This window comes from Protomyctophum bolini (assembly GCF_963924005.1).
Source record: "Protomyctophum bolini genome assembly, chromosome: 13".
In the NCBI taxonomy this organism is placed as follows: Eukaryota; Metazoa; Chordata; class Actinopteri; order Myctophiformes; family Myctophidae; genus Protomyctophum; species Protomyctophum bolini.
In genome coordinates this window covers 11,800,099-11,821,931 of record NC_137874.1, presented here as the reverse complement: position 1 = coordinate 11,821,931, position 21,833 = coordinate 11,800,099, and the positions used below count along the sequence as shown (strand labels likewise).

Below are 21,833 nucleotides of genomic sequence, written 5' to 3'. Positions count from 1 at the left end.
TCCAAACAGACAAAACAATTGAATTGAGCATCTCCAAACAGCCACACAATTGAAAGTAGCACCTGATAGGTAATGGGGCAGGTGTACTAGCACTGGAGGCTTTGTGCCAAAACAATAGGGCCAGAGAGTTAATATAGTAAATCAATTGGTTTGGCGTCCACTTGCTAAAATGAAAGAGATGGATGGACATAGGAGTGTCACCTGATAGAGAGAAAGAGGGGTAGGAGGTGTTTAGGGGTAGATAACAGGGGAACGTTGATAATAGCGAGAGGAAAAGAGAGGAAGAGATAAATGGTTTAATCAAGAACACTCTGTGAAGAGCTGATCAATATTCTGTGGTCAATGATCTTCCTTTTCAAACCTACCTGTCTGCCCCACAAAACATGGCATCTGGCCATCTCCACCACCTGCTGCCTTGCAAAAAGACAGACAGACAGAGACACGCACACACGCACGGGTCGCACACACGCACACACACACGCACTCACACACACATTATTTGAACTAAGGTATCATGCACTGCCTTTGGCCTCTGTTATTTTTTTTTTTAAATGACTCTCTATCACCCTCTACTGACTTAGGGACACAATAACATTATGCAGAGATGGAAAAAGAACACTGGCAACAAATTCTATTGACTTGTCATCATGAGCATAAAACTTTTTGAAAGGATTTCCAATTTGTCATAAATTTATTTCATGCTGTTTAAAAACCACTAGAGGTCACCGGTGCTTTCGAAAGTGAACTTATTATCATATTTTCTCTTTGATTTGTTTTGATATTCAGTAGATTGATTTATGAGGACTCAGCACTTGACACAATTTGTTTTGGGCCTTAATCTACTGTATATGAAAATTATTATGTTTTACGTTCTTTAATAACCATCGTAACACCATAATTACCAGTGTGTTAACTATTATATTTAGTGCATGGCTCTGCAAGAGGCTAGCCGTCTATGAGAGGGTGTGTGTGTGTGTGTGTGTGTGTGTGTGTGTGTGTGCGCGCGTGCGTGCGTGCGCGTGTAATGTGGGCTGCACAGCTGCAGCCAGGAGTGTCCTTTACTATCTCCACTGATCTATTAAATGGCTCAGAGAAGCTGAGCCATTTCCTGGCAAAAAGACAAATACATGCAGATCACTTTGCAACATGTTTTGAGTATGAAACGCTTCAAGGCAGCAATGGTGTGTTTGAAAGCCTTTATGCTTTTAAGTGTGTGTATTTGAACTACCTGTATTTTGCATCATATTTTGGCCTCCTGGCTTTTTTGGAACTCTATTATCTTCAACTATTTTGTAATTTGTATCTCTGATTTTGGTGACTCCGTGGCCTGTCAATCTCCCTGGAGGATGAGCCCTAATGAGTGACCCCATATCCTTTCCTGTACTAGTGCCGCCCTCAGGTCAAAATTTGTACACAAGATATAATGTAACTATCGGGCAGTTTGCAGTTTTACCATTCTGAATTTTGTGACCCATGGCCTTTCTTTCCTCTAGCGCCCACATTTCCAGTTGGGTGTAAGGAGCAGCACAGTGGAGATCTTGTACTCGTGTAAAAGGAATTGAAACACCACATTGGAAAAGCTGAATGTAAACAACACATTTTGATCAATTGTCCTTGATGTATTGAAAATATGTCCTCAAATGTGGTGGAAATTTCTTTTTTGAGGAAAGACATTCGTAGCTCTTTTCCCTCATTCTAGTCATACTACAGTACATTGTACGTGTAAAAGAGCTGACTAAGTGATTTTCACATGGACAGCGTAGGCTGTTTTGTCCCCTATCAACGACAAATAATTGTAATTCCAGACCGTGCCGGTGTAAAATGACCTATTGCAACCCCCTGCTGTGTGTGTGCGTGCGCACACACGTGCGTGCGTGTGTGTCTGTATACATGCATGCACGCACATGTGTCAAATTACACTAAAGTCTCTCTAGGACAGTCCTAAAGATAGTGACCAGGGGCCAGGGCAGGCCCCTATTCATCCGGGTGTAATGTTGCAGCTGCATCTGAAGGCAGAAATAGATTGTGTAGAAGACGTAAAACCCGTTGGGACAGGCGCACTTCACTGGACAGAAATTATATAGAAATTAATAGTTTTTAGATTTAGAATTCAATTTAGAATTTAAAAGCTCAAACTAATATTTGAAACATACTGTACTTGGAAGTTGACATGTTAAGGATGCTTACATGAGTATAACATGCTCATCTACAGCTGTGTCCCTTTGTTCTCTCTCTGATGATCTTACTGTACTTCATCCTACCTCCTCTTTTCCTCACTCATCTCCCCCTTCTGTGTAGTGTAGTGTAGTGTCCCCCCCCCCCTTCTCTCTCTCTCTCTCTCTCTCTCTCTCCCCCCCTCCTTGTCGGTCACCTTGTGTGGTGACGATGTGAGCTCTATAAGCTCCACTCCTCCTTTCCCACGCCGGATGATGCTCGGCTCCTCAGAGAGAGGAGGAAGAGTGGAGGAAGTGAGGAAGGAAGGAAACGAGGAGGAAGAAGGGGGGGAGGAGGAGGAAAAAGAAGAAGGAGAGAGAGAGAAAAACAAGAGAGAGGGGCTAGCTCAGCTGCTGTGGGCCGGGGGGTAGCTAGCTAAAGCTAGGGGCCGTGCAGCTGGAAACATCCATGGGTGGCTGTGTCGGCAGCCACCATGACTCTTCTGGCAGCCTAAACGAGAACTCAGACGGCACTGGAGGTAGGAGTTCCCCCCGAGCGGACCGCCCGCTTCACCGCGGCGATTCTCGCGTTTTACGGTTCGTACGGCGCGCTGTTAGACGGAAATCGGTGAGCTATCGAATTATGTTACTCCAGAGGTCGCTGTGGGTTGTTGTACTCTGGGGCAAAGAAATGCACTATGCTGTGCACGCGTTTCTCTTTACACGAAGGTGGGAGGATCGCCTCGCTGGCCGGCCTGTGGGGTTTTGTTGTTGTTGCTGTTGTAGACGTCATATCATAGGCTAGCCAGAGTCATAATAGAAGAGTAAGTTGAGATCTGGTTGAGATATTGAGGGGGCAGAAAACGAGCGCTCGAGTGATGTTCATGCAGCCTTGAACTGGTACAAGCTGGAGTTGGAAATACATTGTTTTCAACGAGGGAGGCGCAAATAAGAGCTATTTTAAGCATGTGTGCAACATGACAACTGTTTTAAAGTATTGTACAGTGACAACTAAAGTCTCTGTAATGTTTATGTTGTACTATTACTACAAAACAATCTAAAATAAAGGGATTTAAGTCAAGATCATTAAAGCTGGGCTGTTACCTGGGTCCAATGCATTTCTGCCCTTTTCCGGTCCAGGACTTGTCCCAGCTGGCTGTCCCCACGCTCAATAGAAGTCTATGTAGGAGAGCCGCCATTAGACCGGCCCAATGAAGTGAACTCTGTCTATACGGCTCTGGGCATAGCTAGCTCTGGTCCATAGCTCTAATGCAACGGCATAGCCTAGCTACCCTGGTCCCTGATAGTTGTCGTTCAAGTTTGGCTGAAATTGCGAAACAGCGACCCACCGGACCGGGGTCACAGAATTTGATAGGTCACCAATGTCTCCAGCACCCTCGGCCCAAATCCTAGTGGTCTCCTCTTTTTATGTCATGCCCGTCCCCTCGTCGAGGAAGACACGCACGGCTTTTAGTCCCCGGTCTCCCCCCTGGGCCTTGCACAATGTGGACCTACTGTCTGCTCAGCACTTCATATAAACATAAACTGAGTTGTTCATGGTCTCTGCCTTTGTTCTTTCACAACGGGGACGGACGGTGGGCTAGCAGCCCTCCGTGTCTGACAAACGTACGGTATCTTCAAATTGGGCTGGTCAAACCTACCGGATCCCCCCGCGTGATGATAGAATAGATATATTAATGAACGATATAAAGAGAAAATGGAATACAGATCCTGAAAAGGTCACCGTTTATATTACTATTTTCAACAGAAGAGCACCTTCGCTCTCTCCGATGCTCCCCTCTTAAACATGAAGTGTTTTCAGTCAATAAAGCCATATCAAAGATGGAGGTACATTGCTGAATGGTGTAATTAATTAAAGTTTAGAGGAGACATGCCAATAGGGACATTTTGGTCCATATATCCAAGAAACTAGCTTTCTGCCAACTGCAATAAGAAAAAGTTTCACATACAGCAAAGGAATGCAAGAGTTGCTGATTTAAAATGTAATTATCACTGTGGTCTGTAAACCGTTTATATGTTTATAATAGATCAGTGTCATATTTAAGGTTGGCCTATATTTTTTATTATTGTTTGGTGAACCCTACTGTATAGCATGCATTTGCTAGGAGATGCTATAGTGCATTTTCAGCTTTAATATCTTGGTCCCATCATGAATCTGGTTTACATAAAAGTCAGTCAATTTGGCTTGTTTGGAGGGGGGGCTTAAAGGCCTAGTAATAGTCTGGACTTTCGGTGGTGAGGTGACCACTGACCTGACCACCGAACTACAACATGACGTCACGAGCCGCGGTGAATAGCAAACCACTGCCCCAGCCCTTCTCTCTGTTTTTACTCACCACCGCTCAACGTTCAACACCACCGCTCAACAAAAATCCAGACTATGATTAGTCTGGATTTTCCGTGGTGAGGTGACCACCGAACTACAACATGACGTCACGAGCCGCGGTGAAGAGCAAACCACCGCCACCGCTCCAGCCCTTCTCTCTGTTTTTACTCACCACCGCTCAACGTTATTTCAGCTCCGGTGGTCAGCTCACCACCGGAGCGGTGGTCACCTCACCACCGAAAATCCAGACTATGAATAGGCCTTAAGCCTCCACTAGTAGGGGCTAAAGCCCCCTAACAGATGTTGTTTATCCACTGATTGCTTTAAATTGTATACAGTATGTCTCTGTTGTTGTGTAGTAGGACAACTCTAGTCTGCCTTTCTGGGAACATGTCATTGTTCCGACCTCCTTTTAGTCCGACCGATTACTAACACTATACCAAACCCTAACCTCGGTCTTAACCGGCCATGTAGGTCGGACTAATGGGATGTCGGACTTATGAGCAGTCACCGTCATGTGCATACACCCAGTCCCAGGCAGGGCATCCAATGGCTTAACCTGTACAATGCTGTGGCCTCGAATCCACTTCTGAAGTGTATCTGAATGTATTTGATAGGTGTAGGTAAACTGCTATAACCTGACATGACATGCCGAAAGTAATGCCAAAGAATGAATAGTGTTGAAAAGGAACAGTAGTTAATAGACACATTCAGTAGAGCAGAGCAGACTAGCAGTGTAGAGGCTTGTATTCTATTGACCAAAACACATCCAGCTAGACCTGCTAGAGGCTGTCATTGAAGAACTGTCACACGGGTGACGGGATCAGGTGTAACTCAACACCACAATCAGCTGTCCTCTCTGTGTAGCGCACGTGCTCACACACACACACACACACACACACACACACACACACACACACACACACAGACAGACAGACACTGTACGCAATACGCGTGAATCTCGTTTGTGTCCGAGCATAGGCATGGCTGAGGCATGGTAACGCCCCGCCTGCCTGTGATTGGCCTACCGACACTGCCCATCTTGACTGTCCTCCGAGACGCGAGGTTACTCCGTGGTGAGAAATAAATAATACAACAAGAGAATGACAGCTTGGCTCGCGCAACACAATGCAGCCTTGTAACTAACTTGTAAGTCTTATTTTTGTAGAAGAGGCAAGCTAATAATGTGTATGCCGTTTTCTTGATTGAATAATTGATTGAACATGCACTCCAATATGATTTGGGTGTTCTAAAATCTAAAAGTGTTGATTATCGTGTATTAATCTAATTATAGTTAACTAATACTAATACTATTACACTAAAAAGGATAAAGATGAAGGGAAAATAGACATTTTATAGTACAATAATGTTTCAAGTTTACAAATACAAACAAATTACACAATCGACACACTTTATTTTAGAATACACCCAAATCAAATCATATTACGGAGTGCATGTTCAATCAATTATTCCATCAAAGCAAACGGTATGAACAATATTAGTTTGCCTCTTCTACAAAAATAAAAGTTACAAGTTATAGTTCTCTTGTATCATACCGTACTTGTATTATTCCCCACCACGGAGACTCGGAGAGTAACCTCGCATCTGACTATTCAGCATTATATCCACCTCGGAGGACAGTCAAGACGGGCAGTGTCGGTAGGCCAATCACAGGTACTAGAATCAAATATTTTAACTACTTTCGTGGAACACCAGATTCTACCCCCTCTGCCTGGTCTCTGTGTAGCTAGAGGAATAGTACACTGCAGAGTAAAGCTCTTCAGTTTGGACAGCTATGTCACCGCTCATCTTCACGTTATCATCATCCTATTGAAAGGGGCTTTCTATGGGGCATCCCATTGAGCCCAATGTTACAACAAAAAAGATTTACGTATTAGGCCTACAATACTTTTGTTGGATGGCAAGGCTGCTTTTTTCTTTGAGATCAGGCCTGACTCCCCGTTCTCTTTCTCTCCTATCTCTCCTTGTCCTCCTCCCCCTCTCCCATGATCTCCCCGTTCTCTTGTCATTCCTGTGTGCTCTTCCCATCCACTCTTTCTCACTCCTCTCTGCCAGTTGCTCTTGGGCGTAACCAGCCCCTGAAGCGAGAGCGGCCTAAATGGAAGAGTGACTATCCCATGACTGAGGGGCAGCTGCGCAGCAAGCGGGATGAGTTCTGGGACACGGCGCCGGCGTTCGAGGGCCGCAAGGAGATTTGGGATGCGCTGCGAGCCGCCGCCAGCGCCTTTGAGAGCAACGACCACCAACTGGCACAGGCCATCCTGGACGGCGCCAGCATCACACTGCCTCACGGTACACATGCACGCACACGCACACACACACACACACACACACACACACACACACACACACACACGGAAGTAGATCAGTAGTTGGAGTGGCCATCTGGGAATCGGAAGGTTCCCCGGTTTGATCCTCAGCTCATTGTCATTAGGGGAGGGAGACCTTTGTTACCTTTTGTTAAAATTCAGTTTCAGCTTCACCCAGTGAGCGTGTGAGAGGGAGACTGCTGTACACTTTACCCACTTATTCCAGCGGCAAAAAGTTACACTGCAAATTAAGGGTGAAACTTCAGTTTCAATAGCACTGTGTAATCACAGGGGAAAATATCAACTAAATCTACGTACCTTCTTGCCTCACAGGAGAGTGGTTGAAGAAGATCCCTTAATTCCATTGAATGAATGAGTGTGATTCATGTGGAGCCACTTGAACACAAACCACCCATTCATTTGGACAGTCACAGACATTTTCAAAAATGTTGTTCTAAATCTACAATCCCGACAGAGAACCCAACCCATTGTGCCGTTTTTTTGGGTCGATTTTAATGGGTCACTATTTTAATGGGTCACTATTTAACCCCCTGTTGCAAGGGGGGGTAATCCCAAAACAATAATTTGAGGGGACATCCCTCTCCCTCGGAAGTCAGCTGTCACGTTACTATGTAGTATGTTGTTCAAATGATTGCTGCCTTGAAACAGCGGACCATATACTGTACAACAGTGTTTTAAAAGTGCTAGTTGCTGAATGTGACTTGACACTTGACTTCCAGTAACACCACCTTTTGTAGACGTTAGATATTTATTATCTAAAGCATCCACCTCTTTTTTTCACCTCTTCTTGTTCCTTTATGCAGACAGTAGGAAAGCTGATAGGCAGGATGGGATGTGATCTCTGTCCAGTAATGGATACACAGTAAAAATCCTCTGAAAGTGTAAAAATGGAAGCTTACAGGCTTTTTATGGGTTTAGTTGGAGTATTTGTAAGATTGCAAGCTGTGACTATCATCTTCTCAGGCTTATCTTCCTCTCGCCACTGTGAGCCAGCGGTCAGATGGTAAAGATTTTCTAACTTCAGTTGGCCTAGAGATAGACAGCAACCGTATGGCTGTTTGCCAGCATGCCATTTTGCTGCAAGTTGTCAGATGTGCATTGATGCACAGTATCATGCTCACCACTTTCCTTATTGCACTAGTAGCACAGTCAATGATGTGCTTGCTTAAGCAGAAGGCTATCCTTTTCTGCAACATACAGTACACATCGATAAGAAATGTGTCAGTGGTGTTGTGTAGATATGATAATGAAATCCTTAACCCGGCTACTTTAAATCTGACAGAGAAAGTTAGGGAAGATTAGGCGTTAAGATGAAGTGAGGTATTGCGCCATAGCAACAGCTACGGCTGTCCAAATTGCTGCATGTTGTATTAGTAGAAACATGGCAGGTGACCATTTGGGATGCTATTTCCCCCTCCTGCCTGTCTGTCTTTGTGTGCATCGCTCTGAGCGGTGTCATATACAGCAGACGGCCTTGTGCAGTATCTCCAGCACAACGGCTGCTTTAGCTACAACAAATGAGGCAGTAATTGCCGCTCTACCTCCCCAGATCACACCCTGTGGATTCATGTTACTTTAATGTTGACCACAACATCATCAGCAGAGCGGCTTCCTGTGTGTGTGTGGCCTGTATGTACTGTATGCGTGTTGCTGACTCATCCCACTTTCACTTTACTGTAACCTTACCGTCTGTCTCCAGTGCCTCCTCTGGCCTTCTTCAAACAGTCATAATAAAGCATGGCGTGTACCGACTTGTATGCATGTCTGCTGCTGCTCTGTAAGGTGAGCCGTTGTGGCTGTGGGGAACTTTGTGAACTATTGTTTTTTTTTTTTTACTTGACATTTGGTCGACGTGGCAAGACGTCATTTCTGATAAAACTCCCCATTTCAAGTAATTGTCGACCACGGGGCTAAAGTTCATGTTCATATATTTTATTTGATTGTTATTCAACTGTCAGGCCACACTTTTGATCATCACAGTAGACTGGATTAGTTGTTCTGTATGTAAAGGTTCTATCCAAATATGTCATCCTCCTTCACAGAGTTTAAACGGGCAAGACAATATACTACACATTGCACAGTAAAATTCAGAGTGTTAATTTAACACTAACAAGTGTTAAACAGACAAGGGGTTTAAGGCTGAACAGGGCCCTCATTTTTGTTTAGCTTGAGTTTTAGGTGAGAGGTGTACATGGGAGACACGTTTAAGAATTATTTCCATTCTGGGCTGCTGCTATACAAATATTTGAAGTTTTTCAGACAAATTAGATCAGGATTTAGAAGGTGTCTTTAGATTCAGCCTCAGTCCAAAATGGGTGTCATGAAGGATGTGGTCTAATACGCTGCTCCTTCACTTTCGAAGAAACAAGAGAATTGGTTGGATGGCACTTCTGTCTTGGAAGAGCCACCCATCGACTAATCTAATATACGGCAACCTTCCCCGTGTTTCTTCACTGGTCCGATCCAGAAGAGCACAGTTTGCCGGCCACTGCTACAGAGCTGACATGAGGTTATACTGTATCTTCCCTTCTTCTCTGGAGTCCTGCCTCAGGGCGGCCCAGAGGTAGAAAGCTGTCGTTCCCTGATGTCATCGCTAGGGACACATGCTTCAGTAGGCAGGAACTGGGGATGGCACTGAAGGGCCGGTGCTTCAGTAGACAGGAACTGGGGGTGGCAATGAAGGACCGGGAAGTCTGGCGTAGCATTGTGAAATCCATGATCTCGACCGCGACCGAAAAATGATGATGACGCTGCTCCAATAGCCTGTACTCTCAGTCTACATAAAATAATGGCAAATGAAAATGAATAATGACATTTGCCCTGGAGTCCATTTTGGAGCCCCCCTAAAGATGAAGAGACATCACTGCGAGGAGAATGTCATAATTATTAAAAATCTTTATTTTCCCCCTCTCGTCTACGTGTATAATGGGAGTCACAGTAGTTAATTGTCAAAGTGAGTAAATGAGCTTGAGTGATAATGTCCCTGGACCTCCCCACTACTTTCACTCTCTACCGGCCACCATCATGTTGTTGCACTGCTCCTCTCATTTCTCTATTCCTTGTTTGTGATGTTCGATAAGCTTTTGAACAGCTTTGGGTATATTATTATTAGATCAGCTTTTGGCCAGGCTTTGTCGGCCTGTCGGGGGGGAAATAGGCTGTAATAAATAAATTCAGGGATGATTTTTTTATCGTTTACCCCTTTTGTGCCAGGGAAACAAATAAAATAACAAACAAATAAAAATAAATGAATCTGCAGCTTGGTAGCTTGCAGATAACACACCGACATAGCCAGCGCAACATTGATGCTTTAAGTATGGGCTACAGCAAATACTAGCTGAAGTTGAAACCAGCACAAGGGTTTTGTAGCTTTTGCAGCAGCGACAAACGAATGCATCTTTGCAGCTTCATGTTGCTTGCTTCCATTGAAAATGAATGGTAGACTGTATCTGTGCACCTGCCCGTGTGAACGAGCATGTGAGTGACATGATTCATTACAATTACTGTATTACCCCATATCATGTCATATGCATGTATACAGAATCTCTAAGTGTGATTCACTACTTCTGATTGGACCTTGAAGACTTGGTTCCCAACCCTGACCCAGATCAGACCAATGGAGCAACACATTCAAACCTGCACCGAATCGAAATCAAGTGCGATTGGAAGCGAAGCGAAACCCCCGTTTTTGGTCGGAGACTAGTAGAATGCGGTTCTCTCATGCGCATTAGGATTCGAATGATGCTTCACACCTGCCAAACGAAGCGCACTTTCTGACAATGTGCAGCAGGATTCGTTTTAAATCACATTAAAGCTTTCTGGTGTGAAGGTCACCTATGCTTGTATTAGCTAGAAGATTCGAATGCCATCTATGCAGGGAAAAAAACCAAAACGCGTTTAATCAGAGCACTAGAGTTTTTTGCAATTCATCATAGGTGTACTGTTTTCCCACTTAACCATAGTTTTCCAGTCTTAAGTGTAACTAAACTAAAGAGCGATCCATATGTGTCACAACGATTATAGTATCAAGAACAAAACATATGGCTTGAATATTTATTTTTAAATGACCCATGTGAGTTCAGAAGAGTACTGTTCCTTCTAGACCGACACATGTGTAGCTATTCTTTAATCAAATGTATGCAGTCAGAATAAGCCTAAAGACACCATGAGTTGCTTTAATTAATTTAAATTTTGTTTTGTCTTTTATTTGAATAGCAGCCTAATCAGTAGCTAATCAAATGACATTTTTAATGAATTATATTTTTTGTTAGTTAGAACAGTGGTTCCCAAACTTTGTCATGTCAAGGACCCCCAAATTGACACCAATTAGTCCGGACCCCCATTTGAAAATATACTCCAGGGACCACCCATAAGATTTTGTTACGTCTAGCAGTGATTATCAACCCGTTTAATTTCAAGGACCCCCAGGTTGACATGCATTAGTCTACAGACCCCCATTTAATGGCATTTCTATCTCTGGGACCCCAATTTATATTGTAAAATCAATGTTAATTTAACTCTGAGAGTATACAAATGGAACCAAAGGGACCCATTTGTACACTCTGAGTTACAGACCCATACCATCATTTAGTTGGGGTCCCCCCTGGAACTCCCTCAAGTACCCCCAGGGGGAACCACTGAGTTAGAACATGTCTAAAATATATTTTTAAGGCGATAGCTAAATAAGTGTCATGATCCGATTAATCGATTAAATAATCGGCAGATGAATAGATTATGAAAATAGTTGCAGCCCTAGTAGGCTGAATTATGTGCATTTATCACAGCTACCGTTTTGCGTTGTCCGACATTACCAACCCTAATCTCAGTCTTAACCAGCCACGTAATTCCCCATACCAAACTAACCTCATTATAATCAGTCTTAACCGGCAGTTAACACACACACACACACACACGTCGCTGTCAAAACAGTAGCTGTGTTCAATCGCACAGAATGCAGTCTACCAACATCTAGGCCAGTAGACTGCTACCGAGAGCATTCAATGCTCTGATTAAGCATGACTTTGGCCCTTTCAAAGCATTGATGGCATTCGAAACGGGTGCTTGAATGCAACGAGAGAAATGCTCTAAATATACAGTGAATGTAGACAAATGCAGAGGATACAATTAAGCAATTAACCTCCCGTCTGTGGCGTGTATAAAATGCTGAGCAGGCACGGTTTACCTCAATTTTGGATCCTGAATTGATGCAAGTGAAAAAGATCTAAGCTACTATGAATGAGCTTCAGTAACAGAGACTGCTCAGCTTGCTCGTGTTTCAATAGGAGCACGGACTTCTGCATTTCCATCTATGGGAAATGTATCGGGGAAATGGAAACTGTGGTCAAAAGCACACATTCAATGACTGTGGCGTTTGTGTATTAGCACGATATTTAACCTATTAAAAACAATTTTACCAACGTGTCATTTTTTATTTGTGTTAGCCATTAAAAACTAAATAGCACATACAGGCTCATCATGCATCACTTCGTGCTGCAAGTTTGTAAATCTTCCATTTTTGAAAAATCTTGAGAAGTGTGAGAACTACTGATTTAGAAGGCATTTGTAGAATCGGCCTCAGATCTTAAAATTAAGGAAAAAGAGCAGCTTTACTCCTCAGGTTACTGAGAAGGTCAATTGCAGGACATCAGGTCTATGTCTAAGACGGGTTCACAGGATATTAAACACCACCATGGTGCAACGTTAAGAATGCGTATACAAAGTAGAGTTCCGTTAAAAGCCTTTATTGTTCATTGCACAGAAACAATTATCATTCAAGTCAACATTAACATTACATTTAACATCAATCAATTAGGCCCAATACAAACATAGCACTCAAGGTGTGGGTGGGTACTAACTACCAATAAATACATTAAAGAGTACCAAGCAAATGTATAACAATACACCAAGTAGCATTCAATGAGCATTCTCTTAGGTTAAATGAATACTGCAGCAGAATGTCTGCATTTCCCTGAATACTAAAGTGGCTATGAGTGCACATAGCCATATCGCATTACACACTTTCTCTACAGTTTCAAGGCAAACAGGGGAGAATTACATTTCACAAATAACCAACAAAATGCAACATACAGTCATGAACAACCTGAACTCACTTCAGTGACGCATAACCAACAGCTAATAACTCTGAGACTCCAGGACAGAGGGCTTTCAGGTTGAGTTGTTGCAGCTAACAAAATAACTTAATGGCAGGCACTCAGGCAGTGTATATATAGCAGGCCACTGATTGAGGAGGTAGTGAGAGCAGGTGTGTTTAGGGATTGAGAGGGAATGACAGCAGGTGAGGTGGGTGGATCCAATCATGTAATAGGCCAGGGGGAGGGTTGCTTGCTGTTGCTCACTAGGACAACTCTTTTCTACAGTCTGTAGATGACTACATGGAAAGGGATGTTACTGTGTATAGGGTTGCATTACTCTTATTGTTATTAAAAAGACAATTGCACATTTGGGAGTTCATTGGTGCAAAAACAAGTCTCTGGAGTGGCCTACTAGAGATGTGGAAAACTGGAAAAAAGTGAATCAGATGAGTCATCCTTGACTACTGTATATTCTTGACCCCACTCTTCAAGTGGGCGAGTGCGTGTGCGGCATACGCCAAGAGAACGGTACAGGTCCTGAATGATGAACCCTTTATCACAGTAAAAGGGTCTGGTGGCTCTGTTATGCTATGGGGGTTATTTTCCGGGCCACTTGTGTACTTAAAGGGAACGGTCACTCAGTGCAAATCAATACAAAGTTATTCTGCACCATGTTGCTACGATGAAGCATGTTGAGTCACTGAATGGAGTCACTGAGTGTGGAAATGGTGCCAATCATAATGCTATGGCCTTCGCAGTCACCAGCTCTCTCTCTCAACCCACTTGAGACATGGGAGATTTGGGAACAAAACGTGTTCCAAGGGTGCCCAGAAGGTAGATCGCGATCTACCAGTAGATCACAAAGGCTTTGCAGGTAGACCACATGACATGCCCCAAAATATATATCATTAAAAAAAACTACTTGAATTAAGGTGACTGATTGATTAAAAGAGCCTTTCAGCTCAAACACACAATACAAATGCAATACAAATACAAATAACTACGAATTCCATTTTCCTCTCTATTTCCCATTCTATGTGTGTTTGTCTTATAGTATGTAACGCCAGTGCTGCTGTTTTAGACAGTGTTAGACAGTGCTCTCCACCACCATAACTATTATCAAAACATCAAATGAGGGAATATCTTTAGTGAATGGTGTTCCATCCCTCCGGCAGAGCAGAGGGACGAGCACTGAAGCTGTCCTGACACTTTATGTTGGCTCTTCCTTTAATTTGTCACCCGTCTGGGGTTGCTCCGTTTATTGATTTCAATTCAAAGTAATCCAATAAATCATCCCGCCACTCTCCCTCCCTCCCGCTCCAGGAGCACTGACCGAGTGCTACGACGAGCTGGGGAACCGCTACCAGCTGCCCGTCTACTGCCTGTCGCCGCCCGTCAACATGATCGAGGAGCACTCCGACGAGCCGGACGGCTCCGACCCGGACTCCTCCTCCGTGGCGGACCCCTCGGCGGGCAGCGGGAGCGAGGGGACCTCCGGAGGCGAGTGCCTGCTGCGGCTGCGCCTCTCCTCGGGCCGCGACCTGCGCCTGGCGGTCCGCTGCAGCGACACCGTGGGCGCCATGAAGCGCCGGCTGCAGGCCCAGGAGGGCGTGGCGCCCTGCTCGCAGCGCTGGTTCTTCTCGGGCCGGCCGCTGACGGACCGGCTACGCCTGGAGCAGCTCAACATCTCCAAGGAGTACGTGGTGCAGGTGATCCTCAGTCAGCCGCCACAGGCGGAGCCGCCGCAGCCCTCCGCGACGTGCGCGGCTGCGACGGAAGGCGGGCCGGCTCTGCCTCAGGAGCCGACGCCGGTGGAGAACTGAGAACTTGGGCCCGGGACGACGGAGAAACGCGCGTCACTGACTGGCATGGAGGAGGAAGACGCAGGGACGAGAAGAAGGTTTCTTTTTTTCTGTCCCGACACTCTTCTTCTGGGCTTTTCTGTTCTCTTCTCCTTGCGCTCGCCTAGCTGTTTTCGTAAAGGCATGCAGGGAAAAGTAGGCGGGGACGAGGGTTGGCTGTCCGCCTGGAGCGAAGGACTCTGGGATTGAGAAAGGAGCCTTCCTCCTGGTTTTACACATAGACCTTTTTTGAACTTTTTTTTGGGAAGTCTTTAAAAAACAAAAAAGACTTGTTCCTATGGAAACCAAAAGGAATAGAACTTTTGTCAGTCGGTGCTGAAAGTGAAAAAAGGGTCCATTAGCGACGCTTGTGTTCCCAACTGTTTCTGTCTATATCCTTCTGTTCATTAGCTACTCTACTGGCCGAGCAGTGTTCTCCTGACTGTTTCCTACATCGCTGGTTCTCAACGTGAGGTCCGGGGACCCCCAGGGGTTCTTGAGTTGAGTGTTTCCAGGTGGTCCCCAGCTAAATTATCGATAATTAGGAAACAAATGGGCCCTTATGGTAAAGTAACTCTGAGAGTGTAAAAATGGAACCAAGCAAACCATTACAAGTCCATTTATACACTCGTGGAGTTAAAACACTGAGGATTTTACGGTGTAGATTGGGATAGATAAAAAAAATAAAAATAGTATCAAATGGGGGTCCGGGGCCTAATGCATAGCAAACATGGGGTCCTTGAAATACATTTTTTTTGAGAATCAATGTCCTGTATGCTGTATGGACTAATCTGCCATCACGGTAGAACGATGATACATTTCAATGTCCAATTTACTTTTGCAAAGAAAGTGTTTTCAATTATGCTGGTGTAGGTGTTCTTTTTTTTTTTTTACATTTTCTAACCCCCCACAGAGGGACGGCATTTATATAGAAGGAAGTGCGGCTACATGGAACAGTTAATGCCCATGTGAAAATAACTCGGCTGTACCAATGGTCACCGTTTCTTTCTGTTGGGAATATACTGTGTGTTAACTATAGGGCTGGCCAATATATATCAATATTCTAATCAATATCGTGCTAGGAAACTACTTGGCGTCTGGGATTTTGAATACTGTAATATCATGATATGCCATAAAGTGTTTCCTGGTTTTATAAAATGTCATTGAAAATGACCGATCTACAGGCCGATCTACAGGCCGATCTACAGGCTCACAAGTCGCAAAACGACTTGTGAGCCTGTAGATAAAGCAATTTTAGCCATTTCTGAAAGGGGGAAAAACCGATGTTCTCATCATCACAGTACAATTTCAGTATGAAACATATGGGCCAGCCCTAGCGCTAACAGCCAGTCTGTGTCCTTCCTCTTGAAGTACAGTACGTACAGTAGGTGAACTGTGGAATGCGCTTTGTACTGCAGTTAACATGAGGAGGGGGAGGGGGGGTGTTACTCAACTGCCAGTATACAGTATACTTTATATACTCCGTTTCACTCCACGTAACGATACAATCACGTAACAGGTTTAACATAAAGTCGGTGCCTGTGTCTGTGCACGCGTGTGCGTGCATTATACATGTTTCTGTGCGCCCGCGGGAAATGTAAAGCGTTCGGTGCATTTTCTTTCGCAGGGAAAGAAAATGCATGTTCTTATGTTATTTCAGAAACGGTTGCATATTTTGATGAAATAGAATGTTTTTAATTAAATTGCTCAAGATTTCTACTCCTGCTGGATCCTATCTCTGTTCGGCGTTTCTTTCTCATGTGTTCCAGTTGTGTTTTTTCCTCACAGTTAACACAGAGCAATCTCACCACCATAGAGACAGAATAAAAACAACAAGGCTTAAGGCTGTGTCTGAAATCACCAGTCATTCACCACTATGGCTATTAGGGATTCCTACATAGGAGACTATAGTGAACTGATCAGCAAAATAAAAAACGCATTTCAAACACTACGCGGGCCAAAGTCAGCATTTTTCTTTTCACTGCAATTCATGATAATATGTTGGTTTTGCAATAGTGCACAGAGAGGATTGTGTGCACATACAGTATATATTCAGGCCAGGTGCTGGATGTCAGGCATCAAGGCAAACATCAAAGAAGAGGAAGAACATCCGCACACCAGTTTGTAGAGCTCAGAGACTTACTTTATTTTATACGAATATGCAAAATATTTGCAATATTTTGCCTGATGAAGACCTAGACGGTCGAAACGTTGCATATTCAGGGTACAAGTTGAACTTGTACCCTGCTTTTCACGTTGCATTGTGGGATAATGAGTCCACTATATGGGGTATAAATGATGATCACATCATCACAATACGTTCAGACACCACAACAAAATTGCGTAATCACTACTATAGTCATATTAGTGCACTATGTATATAGTGAGTATAGGGACTGATTTCCTACACAGCCTAAAGCAGTGGTTCCTAAAGTGGTGTCCGGGGACCTCCAGGGGTCCTTGAGAGAGTTCCAGGGGGTCCTCAGCTAATTAGGAACCAAATGGACCCTTATGGGTCTGTGTAACTCAAGAGTGTACAAATGGAACCGTTCCATTTGTACACTCAGAGTTAAATTAACTCATTGAGATGAGAAATTACATTAAAAGGGGGTCTGTAGACTAATGCATGTCAAACTGGGGGTCCTTGAAATTAAACAGGTTGAGAATCACTGCTAGAGCCGTGAAAAATCTCCTCTTATGGGGGTCCCTGGCATATATTCTCAAATGGGGGTCCGCAGGCTAACGAGTATCATTTTAGGGGTCCTTGAGATGAAAACGTTTGGGAAACACTGGCCTAAAGAGCCTAAAAGCCCCACTGGCGCCCTCTTGAGGCCATGCTGCTCCTTACACCCAACCAGAACATTGAATTTGAACTGATTGGCATTGCCATGCTTAGAGCCTCAAAAGCTAAAGGTAAATAAAAGTACCAATAATTAAAACTGCAATCCATAACCTTTTTTTTACTGAATACATTTTGAAATGTTGCCAAACAAAATACAGATGCAGGGTTCAAAGTGGTTAAAGCCCTGCCGTTATGACCCTTAGTTCTAGGGGTGTAAAGGTTGCAACATAAACGAACAGGACAAAGGATTTAAAACTGAATATATATATGTATTACAACAAAATGTAGAAATAATCACAAAAACTCAGAAAATACAAACTCAAGAAACACTACCTCACGGTGCCTTTGAAATAATATTCCAAAGGCACGAGTTAATCAAAATGGTTAGTTTGGGTCACAGAGGAGGACACAGAACAGAGGATGTGATTTTACTGATGCCGAAGCTGAAAGTGCTCTTCCAACACTGAACTCAAATTGAGGCTTTTAAAGAGTCCAGCTGGGGGCCACGGCCAATCAGTAGTATGAGCAATATTGAAGCCAAAATGGAGACAGGGATCAATTCCAATCCACACAAATCTCTCAATTCATCACAGGTGTCGGTATAGTCGGTGACTTTGGCAATCAATCACCACAGTCTCCACTTCTCACCAACTCTCCACCTCAGAAACAGGGATAATAACACAAAGCAAGCCATACAGAAATCAAATACACAAGGTCAAATATATACACTAATCTAAATACAATACGGCTGGCCGTAACACCTGCCAATGGGGACTTAAAACATAACACAGCAGCACCAATAATTATGTAGACAGACTTCTTATCTCACATACACAAACAAGGCGTATATGTATTAGCACAGTCATATACACTAAGTCAGGGGTTTTCAACAGGTGGTCCGTGGACCACTGGTGGTCCGTGAAGGTATTGCGTGTGGTCCCTGACCATGCATTTAGTAATGTAGCCACGGAACAGTGAACTAATCCGTCTGTGCACTTGTTCCGTGGAAGTGTGTCAATGTTGTCAGAATTACTGGGAAGTCTGAGGTTAAGAAATTCCACAGAAAAGGGAAATAGAATCTCAAGAAGGGTGAAGTGGTGAAGCTTGCCTGATTAGGAAATGTGCCCATAGAATCATGTCATCATGTGCTATATCTTGCACGTATTTGACATTTTTTACAATATGTATATATATAATATATATTACTATCATTAAAATAGTTAAAATAGCCGATCTACAAGATCATAGTGTGTGGTTGTAGATCAGCTAGTTGTACTATTTTAAAATATTTTTCAATATAGTAAAATGTGGCAAAATAGGATAAAGGTTAAGGCACGCCCAAGATATACAGTAGGGCCACATGTGTCAGTACTGTACTGTATCAGTTAAGTCCGTGGAACATCGTTTGAGAAACAGTATTCCATAGCAAGTGTTTTACGAAAGCACTAATCTTAGCCCATATCCCATTACAACACAAAAGTGGTCCCCAGGTTGATTCTTAGTCAAGGTGGTGGTCCCTGGGTCACAATCAGTTGAAAACCCCTGCACTAAGTGATTACCGATATCCGAATGAAAGGGACATTTCTGTTCACGCATACACTGTGGTATACGTTTGGCCTTTGGTAGGCTACAGTATGTTTGGAATAAGGAAAATTAACCAGAGAGAAAAAGAGAAATGTCATTATTAGAAAAGGGCAAGGGAAGACGACTCAGAATCTTTCTGAACATCTTCATTTCCTCTCCCGGCAGTAACGCTGTTTTGTGCTAGCTTCGGTCCTGGGTTTAACAGCACCTCACACTCCACCCCCTGGTCTCCACCACTTAGTAGCCTACAGTCCTGGGTTTAGCAGCACCTCACACTCCACCCCCTGGTCTCCACCACTTAGTAGCCTACAGTCCTGGGTTTAACAGCACCTCACACTCCACCCCCTGGTCTCCACCACTTAGTAGCCTACAGTCCTGGGTTTAACAGCACCTCACACTCCACCCCCTGGTCTCCACCACTTAGTAGCCTACAGTCCTGGGTTTAGCAGCACCTCACACTCCACCCCCTGGTCTCCACCACGTAGTAAACTACAGCCAAGTCTTCCAGGCCAGCAATCCTATCCAACTTGTACACACGCCTACGTGTCTCCTTTGTATGGATGTACGCACACACATACACACACACACCCCCCCCCCACACACACACACACACACACACACACACACACACACACACACACACACACACACACACACACACACACACACACACACACAGAGAAAGAAGGACTTCTTAAAGCATAACCGAATTTGACCTTGACCTTACCCGTTTCCTGATTCACGTTTTGGAGAAGTAGCTGTCAAGGAACAGGTTTCTCTTTTGGCGTCGTCATCGCAGAAGCTCTGGCTCTGTCAGAAGCTCTGTCACTGCCAGGACAGGCCTTGACAGCAGGGACGTGCAGAGAGTGTTACTTTGGAACTTGAAACTGCGTTTCAAGTTTCAAGGATACTTCGGGGAAAAAGCAATTCTCCTGAATGCTGCCTTCCGGAATGGCATGGAAAGGAGTGGCATTTTGCATTTCTTTCACCATAGTAAATGCTGCGTTCGTCGTCTGGAAAGGGCAGTTGTTTTACAGACGGGTAAAAGGGCAGGGGCTCAAGCCCCCTTTGAAGTCTATGTGTGCACGTCCCTGCTTGACAGCTCAACCGTGTCACGTCTGCTGTAGCTCGGAGCAAATAATAATGTATATCGCCTCATTCGCCTGTATATCGCCAAAACACCAATAGAGATGTGCAAAGAACAGAAACGCATATTCTACCCGTCTACCAAGTAAAGGCAAGCAAAAAGCCCTGAATCAGTTATATTGGAATATCCAATTGGAAATCTTGTCTGAAGGCCAACCTGTCTGGCTGTCTATGTGTGCCGTCCGCTCCTCTCGTCTTTCAGCCTACATTTCTGTCATTCTACCTGTCTAGTCTGCTGCTTTATTCCCTCTGAAAGTGAAACAAAACACACAAATGTGTGCAGGCCAGTACAGGGTCAGGGAGGGGTGAGGCAGTGCTGAAGCAGCTGGTTTTAAATCATAAATGCCCCTCTGCTACTTCGTCCAGAGGACAATATGATGCTGTGAGAGGGAGGATGACTGATTTAACCTGTTGTGCCTTGATCAAGTCCATGCACAACAGGTGCGCAGCCACACCCAGCTCTGAGTCCAGTTCTAGTTTGACTCAGGCCAGGTGTGACTGCTTAAATCAGTCATCCTCCCTCTCACAGATGCATATTGTGCTCATATGATGCATAAAAACCTTAAAGTATTTGCTAGAAAGTGGCGAGAACAGTAGCTAACAGACCTACACCTACAGCTTTGGAAAACCAATTCTATCATGCACTGCCCCAATATGAAGGACCTTAAGAGTTTGAATTGGGTCTGCAATGCAGTTTATTTATTTTATTTGTAACTCTTTAACTGTTTTGATCCAGTTTTAGCAACGAAACCTGGGAGATTGTCCATATAGTCTCCTGATGGGTCACGCTTTTCAAACCGCGCTACGAGCTTGTCGGTCTGCTATTTTTTAAATATCGAAGAACGACTGACATAGAAACAGCTTTTTCAGGTAGGTAAATTGCGGTCCCCCCAAAAAACATAACCTAAAATCAGTTCAGAACCACTTATAGACGTAGTTGCCTGCTGCCTGATATATATTTATTCGTGAAACCTTATTGAGTATAATAACCATGTTCTGTGAGTTACACAGTGGTATGAGAAAATATAATTTAGTCTTTAAAGGTCGTTTGGGTTCCTTTTCCAACAACTGATCAAACTGCACACATAATGACAGTACCATATTATATATATATATAGACACTAGACAGTGACACAAAACAGTTTCTAAAGAAATATGACATTTCTTTGAAGATTCAGTGTGATATACAGTAAGTAATACAGCTTGGAGAAAGTAAAACAGTTGCTGTCAAAGCAAAGGTCACTGGTCAAATTGGAAAGTCCTAGAAGAAGCATCATGAAGGTTATGGTGTAACATGGTGTAGGTTAAAACAAACATCAGTGTGCACTACCTGTTCAGTTTCACGCAACTCCCACGCAGTCCCCGAATGTCATGCGTATTTCGTATTAATCCTTTGTAGACTTCCCAGTTCCTTCTTCCACAGGATTGTGTGTCGGCTTCCTTTGTCCTGACTTCCCCTCACAGTCACAGACATACG

General features: G+C 44.0%; 1 protein-coding gene across 1 annotated transcript; it reads left to right on the top strand.

The window, feature by feature from the left end:
• Positions 1-2,371: 2,371 nt before the first annotated feature.
• On the top strand, positions 2,372-16,503 carry ubtd2 (ubiquitin domain containing 2). The gene is made up of 3 exons (XM_080779788.1): positions 2,372-2,692; positions 6,577-6,813; positions 14,267-16,503. Exons 1-3 carry the CDS (start codon positions 2,623-2,625, stop codon positions 14,764-14,766), a joined length of 807 nt encoding a protein of 268 aa, XP_080635914.1. The 5' UTR covers positions 2,372-2,622; the 3' UTR covers positions 14,767-16,503.
• Positions 16,504-21,833: the final 5,330 nt, after the last annotated feature.